The following is a 15,632-nucleotide window of genomic DNA, read 5'->3' as shown; positions in this document are numbered from 1 at the left end:
TTTGGTTACTTGTGTTTTTGGTGTCTAGTGTAAGAATCCATTGCTAAATCCAAGGTCACAAAGACTTTTCCCTGTGTTTTCTTCTGAGAGTTTTAAAGTTTTAACTCTTATATTTGGGTCATTTATCCATTTTGAGTTAATATTTGTACATGGTATGAAGTTGGAATCCAACTTCATTCTTTTGCATGTGGATATCCAGTTGTCCCAGCACTGTTTGTTGAAGAGACTATTCTTTCCCCCACTAAATGGTCTTGGCACCCTTGTCATGGTGAAAGTCAAAAGTTAGTTGACCATAGGTGTATGGGTTTATTTCAGGACTCTCGATTCTATTCCATTGGTCTGTTTGTGTCTCCTTTTATGCCAGTACCACACTGTTTTGATTACTGTGGCTTTAAAAAAATTTTTTTTATGTTTAATTGAAGTATAGTGGATTTACAGTGTTGTGTTAGTTTCTGGTATACAGCATAGTGATTCAGTTATTTATATATATATTTCTTTTCATATTATTTTTCATTATAGGTTTTTACAAGATTGAATATAGTTCCTTGTGTTATACAGTAGGACCTCATTTATCTATTTTCTGTATAGTAGAAAATAACTAGTATCTGCAAATCCCGAACTTCCAATTTAACGTTCTTCACCTGTTTTCCTTCCGGTAACCATAAGTTTGTTTTCTGTATCTTTGAGTCTGTTTCTGTTTTGTAAATAAGTTCATTTGTGTCTTTTTTTTTTTTTTCAGATTCCATGTATAAGTGATATATGGTATTTGTCTTTGTTTGACTTCACTTAATATGATAATCTCTAGGTCCAACTGTGTTACTACATTATTTCATTTTTATGGCTGAGTAGTATTCCACTGTGTGTGTGTCACCATATCCTCTTTATCCATTCATCTGTCAGTGGGCATTTAGGTTGCTTCCATGTCTTGGCTATTGTAAATAGTGTTGCTATGAACATTGGGGTGCATGTATCTTTTTGAGTTAGGTTTTATCTGGAAATATGCCCAGAAGTGGGATTGCTGGATCATATGATAACTCTATTTTTAGAATCCATGTTCTTTGATTGGAAGAATCAACATTGTTAAAATGGCTGTACTACCCAAGGTGATGTACAGATTCAGTAGCTTGTATATCTTTATCAATTTTACAATTTAACTCTAAGAGGGTAATATTATTTCCCTCACTTTCAAATTTTGTGGAGAACCGACTACAGAACCAAGTCCTAAACACCTTCTTTTCCCAAATTAGTTTGTTGTGCATGTAAATCCTCAAGAGGGGTCAGAAATATTGAAGTAAGAAAGTATTGCAAAACAGTTAAGAAACATGAATACAGTTAACCGGAAAAAAATCCATGTCATCTCTTGAAGGTGAAAAACTAAGCAAAAAAAGAATGGAAATGGAAAAGGTCTTATTTTTAGTTTTTTAAGGAATTTCCATACTGTTTTCTGTATGGCTGTACCAAACTACATTCCCACCGACAGTGTAGGAGGGTTCCCTTATTTCCACATCCTCTCCAGCATTTATCGTTTGTGGACTTTTTAATGATGGCCATTCTGACTGGTGTGAGGTGATACCTCGTTGTAGTTTTGATTTGCATTTCTCTGATAATTAGTGATATTGAGCATTTTTCATGTACCTATTGGCCATCTGTATGTCTTCATTGGAGAAATGTCTATGTAGGTCTTCTGCCTGTATTTTGATTGGGTGTTTTTTTTGTTGTTGTTGCTATTGAGTTGTATGAGCTGTTTGTATATTCTGGAAATTAAGCCCTTGTCATTTGCATTGTTTGCAGATATTTTCTCCCATCCGTAGACTGTCTTTTCGGTTTGATTACTGTGGCTTTGTAGTAAGTTTTGAAATTGGAAAGTGTGAGTCCTCTAACTTTGTTTTCCATTTTCAAGATTGTTCTGGCTATTTGGGGTCCCTTGCAATTCCATGTGAATTTTATGATCAAATTTTTACATTTCTGCAAAAAAGGGGTGTTGGTACTTTGATTACCATTCCTTTGGATAGTACATTTGTTCCTCGGTACCTGCAGGGGTTTGGTTCCAACTCTCTTGTAGAACTGTCAATTTCTGCTTTTAATTCTGTCATTTTTTGCTTTATTATATGTCTTTGGGTTCTGTTGTTAGGTGTGTATGTATTTATATTGTTATATCTTCTTGATAGATTTATTTTTTTCCTCAACATACAATGTCCTTCTTTGTCTCCTGCAACAGCTTTTGTCTTAAAATCTGCTCTCTTTTGGTTACCGTTTTCATGGAATATCTTTTTTTTATCCTTTCACTTTCAAACCTGTCTGCATCTTTAAATCTAAAGTTGAGTTGAGTGTCTTACAGATAGCATAGAATTGAATTGTAGTTTTTAATTCATTCTGCCAATCTTTGCCTTTTAATCCAACATTTAAAGAAATTACTGATAAAGAATGCCTTTTGCTATTTTGCTGTTTGTTTTTTTATGTCTTATACCTTTTTTCTCCTCCTTTCTATTATTACTGCCTTTTATAATTGATTTTTTAATGATGTATATTTTGTTCCCTTCTAATTTCTTTTAGTATGTATTTAGTTTTTCTTTAGTGATTATCCTGTGGATTACAATTAACATCTTAACTTTTACAGTCAAGTTTGAATTAATACAAACTTAGCTTCAATAGTATGCAACAATCTGCTCATTTGCATCTTCAATCATATAGGAATGAAAGAGGACTTAAAAGCTAAAAATACAATACTACTCACTTTTATATTTACAAATGTAGTTACCTTTACTACTGTTCTTCATATGACTTCAAGTTACTGTGTAATGTCCTTTCATTTCAACCTGGAGGACTCTCTTTAGCTTTTTTTTTTTTTTTTTTTTTGGTATCACAGGTATAGTGTGACAAACTCCGTCTGTTTTTGTTTATCTGAGAGTGTCTTGACTTCAGTTTTAAAGGACGTTTTGCTGGATGTAGAATTCTTGATTGGCAGTTTTTTCTTTCAGCATCAGATTCTATCTTGTACCTATGGTTTATTGTTGCTTCTTATTCTGGGTTGTTTTGTTTGCTTGTTCAGTGACTTTTCTAAACTATTTTGTGAAATCTGTGTCATTGTGTGACTACTGAAATCTGTGTTCTGTTTGCTTAGTGGTCAGCTAGTGTTTTGATAGAGTTTTCTTAAACACCTGAAACCAAAAGGAAAAAGGAACACTCTTTCAATGCTTACTTAGCCAGGCCATTTACAACTCTGCTGTAGACTTTACTTACTGCTTTTTCACAGCTTGAAGGTCAGCCATAGGTGAAATCTTAGGGTCTCCTTAGGTCTTTGCTGAACATGTGCCCAGCTCTGGCTATGTGTGTGGCTTTTGTGATTTTCTGGTATACACAGGGGCTTTTAAAAGCCCTTATTACCCTCTGTATATCCTTTCTCAAACTTTTCCTTCCCAGAGTTTTCAGTCTGTTCTTTGTCCTAGTTATTGTTTCTTGCCCTCGGCTGCTGCATCCATTAAATGATTTCAGCAAAAGACACCCTAGCCATTGGGATGCTGCAAGTCAAGCGAAATCAAGGCAAGCCATTATTGCTGGTCCTTCAGGTAGCTGCCAGACAGGTTGAAACCCACAATTACAAATCTTCGTGAATAAGAACTGTGTTGCTGTCTCGGCATTAGGAGTTCAGGTTGCTGTCCTCACAGCCACCCCTGATTTGGGGAGATGTTAGGCAGGCAACTTAAAATGCCACAATTCTCTCTTACTACAGAGCAGCAGTCTCTTTCTTATATAAGCCTTGCCCTAGTTTTTGTTAAGTTTTTTACTAGATTCTGGAGTTCTGCAAAAGTTGATTTTGACAGTATTCACCAACTCATTAATTACTCTTTTGGAGGGATAAAGCCCTGGAGTTTAAGTCCAAGCATGGCATCTTGGGAAGCACTTTCAACTAAGGAATCATCCACTAATTTTTTCAGCAAACAATCACTTTGTTCCTGTTACTTCTATATAGTTACTTCTAAGTGCTGGAAATATAAGGCCGTAAGATCCAGTTTACTGCCCCCAGGAATCTCACTCTTTTATTAAGATGGGTGAGTAAACAAGTACAGTGCAATTTTATAACAAGATTTAGAGAAGCCTAGACAGAGGAACACGAGTGTTTAAACAGGTCATTAGGGAAAACAGGAGACTCTCAGGAAAGTTATAGAAGAAGAAAATGTTGGAGAGAGTAATCTGGGATCTTGACTGCTGTGTAGAGAGTTTGAAAAGACTGAGGGGCTCTAATAGGGGCTGATTTGACAATGAAGAGATGACACAGTTTTCATAAGAATGGTTTTAGTTGAGTAGTTTTGGTGGAGATAGAGGACCAGATTATAAGGAGTTAGGAGTGAGCGAGTGAGTAGTGAAAAAGATGAAAGAAAAAGGGAAGACAGCTTTCTAAAGAATGGTGTCGTTTAAAAGGATTAATAGAGTTGATGTAACTTTATTTTGGAATTGAAGTGATCTACGTGTGTTTTTAGACAATAGAAAGGAATGAGTAGGAGGGAAACAAGGATGGCTAAGAGTCCCAAAAAGAGGCAGGGAAGATGGTATTCAGAACCCAGAAGGATCAAAAGTTGGAAACTTGGGAGAAGAAAAAGAATAAGGATAATTAGAAAGAATTTTGAGATAGTGAGAAGGTATTTGAGAAATTTTACCTAGGAATGCTTTACTTTTCTCAATAAAAGTAGAACACAAAACCTTGTGTTAAGAAGTAAACAGTAGTGAAAATGCCTGACTAAAGTTGATGTAGCATACATTTGTGATAGTATCATTTGGTAATTTTTTTTTCATTTCTTTTAACAAATATATATTAAGCATCTACTGTGTACTAAACACTATATGAGGTCCTTGGGATTAAATTCATGAACACAGTCAACAAAAATCCCTACCCTTGTGGAGCTTATGTGTGAATCGGGTGAAGGGAGACAAGCAAGTAAACAGTATAGTATTTTAAAATAAACGTGAGGTAAATAATGCATCCTGGGTCAGGGGACTAAGAAAGTAAATGAGAGGATTACTTAGACATAGCTACAATTTTATGTTGCATATCAAGATGTAATTTAAGTTACTGTTTTATTTCTATACAGTTAGTTATAGAATCTTGGTTAATGAAGTAAGACAAGAAGAATATGGGTTTGGTGGAGCCTTTATGTACTTAGATTGTAGATATGAGAGAAGTAACCTTATATTTACATTTAAGAGAAAATTCGTTAATTTAGGGCAACTTTATAATTGTTATGCAATTATTTCAGGGCGTTTGACACGAGAAAAGACGGTAAGGTAAAAAGGTAAACTGTCATATAGTAACTGTAGTTAAGTGTTTGGTTATGAAAGAATTTGTGAAAGGGGTCAGAAGGAACAAACCTCCAGTTATATAAAATAAAGAAGCCATGAGGGGAAAATTGTGCTCTACACTGGAATTTGACACAATATTTGTAAAATGACTATAACTCAATAAAAAAAATTTACAAGAAGAAGAAGAAGAAGCCATGAGGTTGTAAAGAATGAAAAAAACAAGGGAGGGAGGGATTTGTTACCTTAGTTAAAAGGCTTAAAAGAATTACAGAGTTGGAGATCCATTTTTAAATAATTAATAAGTTGGTGTTTTGATTATCATTTTATATTCTCTTCTCATTACCCCTTTTTATTTATACAGGCATTGGAAAAGTGAAAAGAAAGCCTAGTGTGCCAGATTCTGCGTCTCCTGCTGATGATAGCTTTGTTGACCCAGGGGAACGTCTCTATGACCTCAACATGCCTGCTTATGTGAAATTTAACTACATGGCCGAGAGAGAGGATGAATTATCATTGATAAAAGGAACGAAGGTGATCGTCATGGAGAAATGCAGTGATGGGTGGTGGCGGGGTAGCTACAATGGACAAGTTGGATGGTTCCCTTCAAACTATGTAACCGAGGAAGGGGACAGTCCTTTGGGTGACCATGTGGGTTCTTTGTCAGAGAAATTAGCAGCAGTCGTCAATAACCTAAATACTGGGCAAGTGTTACACGTGGTACAGGCGCTCTACCCATTCAGCTCGTCCAACGATGAAGAACTTAATTTTGAGAAAGGAGATATAATGGATGTTATTGAAAAACCTGAAAATGACCCCGAGTGGTGGAAATGCAGGAAGATCAATGGAATGGTTGGTCTGGTGCCAAAAAACTATGTTACCATTATGCAGAATAATCCCTTAACCTCAGGTTTGGAACCATCGCCTCCACAGTGTGATTACATTAGGCCTTCACTCACTGGAAAATTTGCTGGCAATCCATGGTATTATGGGAAAGTGACCAGGCATCAAGCAGAGATGGCATTAAATGAAAGAGGGCACGAAGGTGATTTCCTCATTCGTGATAGTGAATCTTCGGTAAGTTGGTTTTCAAAGGTAAATGGAAATAGAGCTCTGACTATTAAAAAAATAGAAGATTGCAGAGGTTAAGTGGCTTTCCTAAAATTAACCAGATGGTAGTAAGTTGGGATATAAGCATAAATATTCTGAGCAAAAGTCAATATTCTTTCCAGGTGTATTTATGTTTACTGAAATATAATCCCACACTGGATTATTTGGCCTTGTCTAGTTCAGCTGGTTTTGCCTTCCTGAAATATTTTCTGTTGCATTAAACTGAAAAATGAAGAAAATCAAACACTGGCTTCTTTGCTGAGAGTAGAACAATGCAGTAGACCAAACTGGGAAAACATTCTTCAATTGCATATTGGGTGCACTGTCATCCTTACAATAACAGAAATCCATAAGTTTAAAAAATTGATATTTGAGTTTTCTCTATAAATTGGTTGTTTGGGTGTACTTATTATGTACCCCAGAAATCCATTTAAACATGCACTGTATTTGAAGTGCATCTGCAATAGAAGATAAATTCTGTCCTAATACTGGTAAAACTATAAAACCATAAAAATTGAATAAGGAGGTAGCTATGTGGACTCTCTTGGGTACTATCCAGGATATTAGAATTTGATGATATTCATTTCCCTTTAAAATGGCCTTTAGTTTTCCTTGATAAAGGATATCACTCCTTTCCACTTTTAAAATCATAATTAGTATTGGCTTTGTGTGTATGTAGTTGTACAAAAGTGAATGTGTGATTGTACAAAAAGGTTGAAAGAGGAAAACCTGTGCATGCGTGCGTGTAGGGGAGAGAGGAAGGCAAGACTGAAATTAATTGAACTGCCCAATGTGAAGTTCAGTGAACGGAGGGCTGTACATAACCCCTCAGGAAGAACAGGTGGTTGATGACAGGGAGAAGTGGGTGGGATTTGTTTTCTGTTAGATGCCTGACCTGACCCTGCTTTCCAAGACAAGCAATGGGTGGAGAGGTTAGGAAGGCAGTGACCCTGGATTAATAACCATTAGTATAGGATGTTTCCAAGAAACCTACTGTTTGAAACTTTGGCAGTACTGCATAAGACACTTCTGTGGTTGATATAAACAATATAAAAGAATGTTAGGTTAAGAAAAAAGAAGACTAAGAAAGTAGCTTGGTTACAGAGTACTGTATATTTTCTTGTGGGTAATTAAGCATAGATGTTAACCAAAATATACCATTATTTTTAGTAGTAGAATTTTAAAAGTAGAGGTCTCAAATAGGCATTTTTTTTGACCTGCAGAGTGTTTTTTAAACATTTTAATTCATTGTCAGCATTTAAATATTGGGATATTTATTAGAAGAATTTAGACATCAGACTTCCCTTTTAAAATTGGAAGGCCTGTGTCAGCATTGAGCCATATTCCTGCAAGGCAACAATTGCAGCTAGCTAAGTGGCCAGCCACCTCCTTTAGAGGCCACGCACTGTTGTTCCCCATAGCCACCCTATCCCTTGTCTACATTTCTTTTTTGCCCCTTGTAGGCATTTGACTTTATATCCTTTTACTAGCATTTATATTAGTTCTTATTTCTGTGTTCTTCATCTTTGAGAATTCAGACTATTATGTCAGCTACTCTGTAAGACCGCTGCTGTTAGCTACTAATTGAAAGGGGTAGATGTCTTGGACTTTGTCGTGTGTTTCTCCAGTAGTCCGAATGGAGAGAAGATAGCTCTTACACTTGAGATGTTAAACTGAAGAATTTGCCCTGGGCGTTAAGTAGAGAGTATTCGTTAAGAGACTTTGGAGTCTGACTTCTTAGATTTGAATCCTGGATCTTTTTTTTTTAAACTCTCTTTTGTTAATGGATGATCTTGGGTAACTTAGTTCTCTTCAACCTTGATTTTTTTCAACTGTAAAATGGGTTTGTTTTGAGGAATAAAGGAGATAGATAATTCATGTAAATAATTTAGCATCATGCCTCATACTTAGTGCTCAAGTTTTAGCTATTATTAGTTTAATATAAAAATACTAATAGATGTCTTTCAAAATGCTTATCTGACATGTTTTTTTTCTCTTTTAGCCAAATGATTTCTCAGTATCACTAAAAGCACAAGGGAAAAACAAACATTTTAAAGTCCAACTAAAAGAGACTGTCTACTGCATTGGGCAGCGTAAATTCAGCACCATGGAAGAACTTGTAGAACATTACAAAAAGGCACCAATTTTTACAAGTGAACAAGGAGAAAAATTGTATCTTATCAAGCATTTATCATGATACTGCTGACCAGAAGTGACTGCTACACAGTTTTAATTCATCATGTAATTGAAGACTGAGAAAATATCAGCCCAGTCATCCTTGACTGGAAATTGCTGTCTCTAACTCTATATGAGAATTGACTATATAGTATATAAGTATTTTTTATTATAATTCAGCTCATACATATATACTACATATGCCAAGCATCTGCATAGAGCAATTTCTTATCTTTGGTCTTCTGTTTTATTGTTTTCTTTGCTGTTTTTCTCTTTGCTTCTAATATTAAGGTTTTATATTTTAAAAATGATGCAGATCAGAAGTCTTTATATGGAAAAATTTCTTTTTTGCCTTTCCTTTATTTCCTTATAAGGGCACCACCTTAGTTACTTTTGCAGTGGTCTTCATATAAAATTATATCAGTTATATCAACATATGGCATATGCTAAAATACATTTCTTGGAGAGTTGATAATCTTTTCTGTGACTAAATAGCAATAATAAATGGAAAATTGGAAATTATTTTCAGGTATTGTATTTGTCACAAGCCACTGTAAATATGAAGTATGTTGTGTCTGCTATTATTTTCAAAATTCATTCATCTTCAGTGTAAAGCAAAACACATGGGACAGGTTAGAAAACATAACTTGAACAATTTAGATTTACAGCTGTTGGAAACAAAAATCTAAATTCCTAAGTTTTTTTTTTTTTTTTTGTGCTTCTCTCTCATCTGGTTATTCAAAAGAATAAAGCAGTCTCTGAGATATTTAGCTTTTCAAACTATAAATAGAGGCTCTAGTGTAATTTTTTTCCCCAGTGTTATTTTACCAGAGTGTCTTGTATTTGAATATGTTGTATCTCTGTCAGTGTGAAAAAAGCTCTGGCCAAATTTTGAGCAAGTAGGAGGCAATGAGATACTTGGCTCCCCCTCATCCCTCCCCTCCTAAACATCAGTAATTATCAGGTATAATATTTATACTATCTTCATTTTCATCTTTTAGCTTTTGAGTTTTGTTGACTGGGACACTAAAATTGATGTATACCTGAGGAAAAGTTAATGGTTAGGGAAAATTATTTTTAGGATCTTATTTTTACAGGTCCTTCTATTATGTTTTTGGTTATCAAGCAGAAATTTGGGTGTACAGAGGAGAGGCTACTATAGAGTATTGAGTCTACTTCCGTAGGTTGTAGGTTCTATCCAGTTGTAGTTTATGGTCACACCTTTCCCCCCATTATAAATTCTGGAGGTTTAATTTAAGCAAGGTAACCTTCAATGTTTTAATTAAAAACACCTGCTAAAACCACAAAACTTAGTAAACAGTAGGAGGTCATATGAGATTTTGAAAAATGTCCCCAGTACCGCCTAGGCAAATGAATATTTCTATTCTTTAACATGTTATATACAAGACACCAGAAACATTGATGTTAAAATTAAAGTCATCTAATTCGTGAGGTTTTTGATTTTGGTGTTTTTAAAATGTGTTTTATTTTAAATGTTTGTTTAATTCTCTAAAACTTTAAATCATTTAGTTTTACATTGCCACTGGGTGGCAGCCCTGGCTTCTCCCACTAAGCAACAGCAGTCAGTAAATATGATTAAGACATTGATATACAATTTTTTATCTTCATTACATCTGTTTTTAAAACCTTTTGATTCATATTTCACTTATCTTTCTCAGCCTCCCTTTGTTTATTAAGGTGAGAATTAGTAGGCAAATTTAATGGAAACAAAATGTATGCTTACCTTTCTTTTTTGCTATAAAATCACTTGAGTATAAATTGAAGGAAATAGTTTAAAGTTGTTGTAAAATGACTGGGTAGTAAACATCTTTTTCATTTTAAACCAATACTTTATGATGCTTTCTTTTTATTTTCCATCTCTTTGTGGTCCCCCCCCCTTCAGTCTTATTTAAAAAATGGATGTATGTTTTAAAAAAGGGGGGAGGGGAGAGCAATTAATATTTTATATCACAGACATGAGCTATTTATAGCAAACCCCTGCTGAGCTGATGTTAAGTATTTTGAGACAGTAGCTAGGAATGGAGTAGCACTGGAAGAATCCATATTTCTGTGCCATAATTAGATTTATGGTAACTGGAGAATTCCTAGATAGTCCATGTGTACCAATAATAGTTATTGTGTACTCTTCTTATTATGTGATGAAAACCTCACTGGAAACTAGTTAATTTTGTACTTTTAACATTTTATCAGTTTTTTAAGGTCTTAAACCAACCTTTACATCAATGACTTTTTAAAGAGCATGAATTAATTTTCTTAAGAACTAGAACTATCTTAGAAAACAGCTACATAGCTAGCTAGTAGCAAGACTTGTATTAGAAACCAAGTTACCTTATTCCAAGCCTGGTATACCCTGTATCATGACACATTGGCCTCTGTGTGCTTGTTTTTAGACCAGGAGGAGAATCCTAGGAAGAGCAGTGTTAGAGAAATTTTCTTCCACCTGTGAAGAGGTGCTTAACTATCAATTTAAATTTCATAACACACATTTCCCTACCCAACCCACATCTACAAATAACTTCTCCAAATCTTGGAATTACATAAACTCAGCAACAGAAAGCCATTGCTGCTGTATCTGTTACTTGGTCATAAGTCCTTAAGTTCAGCTGAATGTTCACACATCATTGATACACAGGAACACAAGGCACCTGGCACTATTAAAGGTAGCGTGTCACAGATACATCACTTAATAAAATAGGAAGGCCTAAGTGCGATCCATTGCCATTGCTGGAAGAATAGAAAGCCTAGCAGATGAGCAACTTGAGTTGTTAGAATGTTATCCTCATGGATATGTGGACCGATTAATGGCATATAAGTTATCTCTAGCATTATTGCTTTAATTCTGTCATCTAATCCAAGATTGCAAGAAGCAGGGCCACTTCCATCTGTGTGGGTACCTTTGTGAGAATCAGGAAAAGGCACCTCTTCCCCTGGCAAGCACAGCCACTTTTGTTGTTGTGAAGCCCAAAGCTTACCACCACTACCCTTCCCCTATCTTGCAAGGTGCTCTGCTCGAGATACAACCAAATAGGAATGCAGTTCAACCCACACTGCTTAAAAAAATAAATTGTTAACATTTAAAAATCGAGGTATTTCACATAAAATTCAGAGTTCTGGTTTGCCCTGAAAAATGAGAAGCTGATAATACTGAATTTGAATTCCTGTAAAGTGACTACAAGGTAGTATGGATGGTCCTTTTATTTTTACCAATGCACTAGGTAAAAAAAATTAAACTAGTGTAAATAAGTCTCTTTCCCATCCTTTATCTCCCTAGTTCAAATCTCCAAGTGCAGTTACTGTTACTTCCTGCTTTTCCTGTAACTTGGAGTTTTTGGTTTGGAATCTGGAAACTCACTTTTCAGAAACATGTCAATGAATTAGCAATGTAGTGTTACAGTGTGCTTTAATTTTCCCACTTTCACATTTTGCTGGAAGATAAAGGGATCCTTTGTAATCTTGTATCTTTTAACTGTTTTTGAATGGCTTCACAACTGAAGTCACTTCTAACAAAGCACATTTGATAAAGGGTAGATGACTTCCTCGTTTTATGTTTGGAATAGCATCCAGTGGACTTTTTGAAAATGCCATATTACAGCTGCGGAAAACCAATATTTTATTCTATTGCAAGGCAAGGTGTAGGAGCTCCTCTCTTCTGATAAACTGGTTCTTTTGGTTTAGCAAGTTTATATGACTCAACTTCTAAACGCTTACAGACCAGAATGCTATGCATACTGCACACCTCAGTTTCTTGCTGCTACATGACCTAAAACCAAATGACTGAAGAACTGAAATGTATTTTCCTAGTTTACTAATGAGTGATTCTTTTGAAAGTATATAGAGTTTGCTGAGACTTGTTTAATAAGTAGAACATAAATTGGGTATGGTGAGGTTTTGAAGAGCAGGAGGAGGAGTTTTAGTTATCATTGGCCGTGTTCTCACAGGTAAATATTTTAAACCAAAGTGTCTTTTTTTGAGAATATGTTTGTTGGCCAGGGCACTTTCACTATCTCAGAAACATCAGAATTGGCCTGATGCCTGCAATGGCTTAGCCCGAACATTTAATTTACTTAGGACGGGCTGATTTTTAAATGTTTCTACTCAGATTACTTCTTAAGCTGTTTTTAAAGCTCATGGAAAAGCTGGTCTCACTATTTTGGAATAACGTTGCAAGTTTTATTTGTAGTTACAGCTACAGAAGACAAAGAGCACTCAATTTTCTCTCTCCGTGTTTTCTTGTACCTCATGGAATGATAATGACTTTCAAACAGGAAAACAAACATTAAAACTAGACAAAAATAAACATCTAAGGTAGTTAAGATAATTGCTTTAAATAAATCTCTAGGCTAAGATAATATCTTAAACTCCGTAGAAAATTTGCTTTGGGGAAATTATGGGGATAGGTGGATTCCAGAATGAGACTGAAGTGTTGTCTGTTTTAGGTTGAACACTGGCATGGTTATTGATATTTTTTGAATGCTTGTAAGAGAAATTAATCCCTGAATAAGCATGCCTTTTCTCAGAACAAGTAATGACAAACCTTTACTTGTTTTGGTATGTTTTCTAGACTATAGGTAAGAGGATGTAGAAAACAAATACTGTTTTCATCAGGGCATATACTAATTACTTGGTATTGACAAGAAAAGTATGTTTTCTCTGTAACATCTATGTGTATGATCCTGTGTCTGTTTAGCTTTTGGAGACATTTATCAGCATCCAAGCAACTCACCTCAAATATTTGTGCAGGTGCTGGACCAATCTAGCAATATGATAGTGAAGAAAACGGACAAAGTCATCCAAAAGCTGTCGTAAAACTTACATTTCTAGTGGTGTAATGCCTGATGGAGAAGTGCTATGAAGAAAAAACAGAATGAAGGGTTGGAGAGTGAGAGCGGGGTGTTAATTTGTATAGGATGGTCAAAGGAGGCCTCTGGTTAAATTGGTCTTGAGCACGTATGCTTCACTTAATAAAATCACTGATGACTAGGATTAAATGAGTGAAAGTGAAAATACAGCAACCAAAATCATTTGAACATTACATTAAGATCTTCACTATTACAGAGTATTGTTTCTAGTTTTCAAATTTGAAGATTGAATAAAATGGTATTTGTTTTATTTAAATGTGGAACTTTTAACTACAAAGTGCAATTCTGAGTAAGGCCTGATTCTCCATCTCAAGAGGAGTTGTTGGGAGAATGTCGCATAGAAAAGAGCCAGTTACAACTATAGGAAGAAGGACAGCTGGACAGACAAGGGTTTTCATTCATCACACCCTAAGGAAAGAATTGAGATTAAGGGAGGTTAAATTCTTCACTGGTGGCCAGACAATAAACTAGGAAGGAAACTGAAAAAGTAAAATATGTTCAGAGAAGGGCTGCAAGAAACCTGAAAACTAAAGCGTGAAAGTTTGTGGAAGTGATACCTGGAGCAGATTCAGTGGAAGTGGGAGTTAGAAGAATCTAAGACAAGGAGAATGCTACTGTTTAAATACCCTGTGTTGTGTTACTTCCAGGAAAAAAAAATTGAGACAGCGGGTTACAATTAAATGTGAGATGCTAAAACACAGGACATAGATATTTAGGAATCTTGGTAAAGGGAAGAGAACTATTCTGTGCTAAGTAGGACAAGGAAGGGTTATTGGAATTAATTAACCATGTAGTCCATGTCGGCACCAGGACCTACCCTGCACTTGCACAACCCTAAGAGTGAGTGCCTCAAATTTTTTGCCCTGGTGCCTCCCTTGCTTAATTCTAGTCCCAACCTTATGGGGCTCAGAGAGCTTAGGAGTCTTCCTTGACCATCAACCTCCTTTATCCCTCCCCACTCTATACCTTTCCATAAAAACCTTGTGTCTCCTTGCTTTTCCTTCCATAATTAAATGGCAAATAGTGTAACAGGAAAAAAAATTCATATTTCTAGACTGTGTACCTTATGTTAGGAAATAGCTTCATTCTTCCACCAGTGCATCTTCATACACGGATGATTGATCATCTTCAGCTCTGGAAGGCAGTGGAAATTAATGCAGGCAACAGGTTAGGATAGTTTGGTTTTGGCATGCTGCACAGACAAAAGATCACAACCAGCTGATGAGAGTGCATAGAAAGAGAAGTTCCTCAAAGCCAGAAGAGAAAGGCAAGATCAGAGTTGGGGATGTCCAGGCAAGGGTAGAGGCTAGCAGGTGCGGTATAGCCCTCAAGAAGTTCTCACTCAATGGCATGGGTCCTGCAGAGGTGGCTGGTTTGAGTGCCTTGTTGATTCATCAGCCAGTCCTGAGAGGGACTGTCATTCAAAAGCTTGTGGCAGGCAGGTAGCATTACCCTTCAGTGCCCCTAGATGTGTGCTGAGCCCAGGACAGAGACTCCTTGCAGTGGCTTGTGAAGAGTTGGCAGGCAGTATTGCCTTGTCAACATGGCAGTTCTGGGCAGGGGCATCCTGACAGGGACCCAGGCCTAGTTGAGCTAACTATCTTAAGACCTCGAGTTTTGGTGAACAACTTTCCTTCTTCCCCCGTAGCATAACTAAATGAGTCTTGATCTTTCTCCCATTTTCTGTTTACTTTCCTTTTCCTTTTCATCCTTAGTCTATTTTCCCTTCAACATTTCCATCCTTGGGCCTTGCCCATGCCATTCTCCCAATTGGAATGCTGAACTGCAAACTCACCCCTTCTATCCAAATCTAAATGGGTACATCCTTGGAATTCCATATTGAGGTCTGTCTGTTATCTAAACCTTTTGTTAATCTTCTAGATCACTCACTCACTGTTTTATGTCCCTCAAACACATTGTAAGCCCTCCTTTGGTGCTAATTGGAAGGCAGTAAGGTGAGTGAAAAGAACTTGGAGTTAGGCAGATCTCTGTCAGAATTCCTGTCTCCATCCCCGACTAGCTCTAAGATCTACAGTAAGTAAATTTCAGATGTGTCCTCATTTAAAAAGTTATATAATATATGGAAATGTGTATGGAGTTCAGGGATCAAGGAGAGCATGCACCAAGTGTTCTACCATGATGAGGTCAATATACAGATGAGGACACTAAAACAAT

At 36.1% G+C, this 15,632-nt stretch overlaps 1 protein-coding gene across 4 annotated transcripts in view; it reads left to right on the top strand.

Moving 5' to 3' along the window:
- Positions 1–9,099, top strand: part of NCK1 (NCK adaptor protein 1) — a 68,106-nt gene extending 59,007 nt beyond the window's left edge. For all 4 annotated transcript variants that reach the window (XM_074370827.1, XM_074370830.1, XM_010947699.3 and 1 more), the window contains 2 exons: positions 5,657–6,369; positions 8,405–9,099. In XM_074370827.1, the coding sequence (XP_074226928.1) occupies positions 5,657–6,369; positions 8,405–8,599 (908 nt within the window). In that variant the 3' untranslated portion in view covers positions 8,600–9,099. The remainder of the gene's footprint in view (positions 1–5,656; positions 6,370–8,404) is intronic.
- The last annotated feature ends 6,533 nt before the right edge of the window (positions 9,100–15,632 follow it).

This window comes from Camelus bactrianus, chromosome 1, assembly GCF_048773025.1.
Source record: "Camelus bactrianus isolate YW-2024 breed Bactrian camel chromosome 1, ASM4877302v1, whole genome shotgun sequence".
Lineage (NCBI taxonomy): Eukaryota > Metazoa > Chordata > Mammalia > Artiodactyla > Camelidae > Camelus > Camelus bactrianus.
Note: the sequence above shows the minus strand (reverse complement) of the source record. Positions and strands in the feature narration are given on the sequence as shown.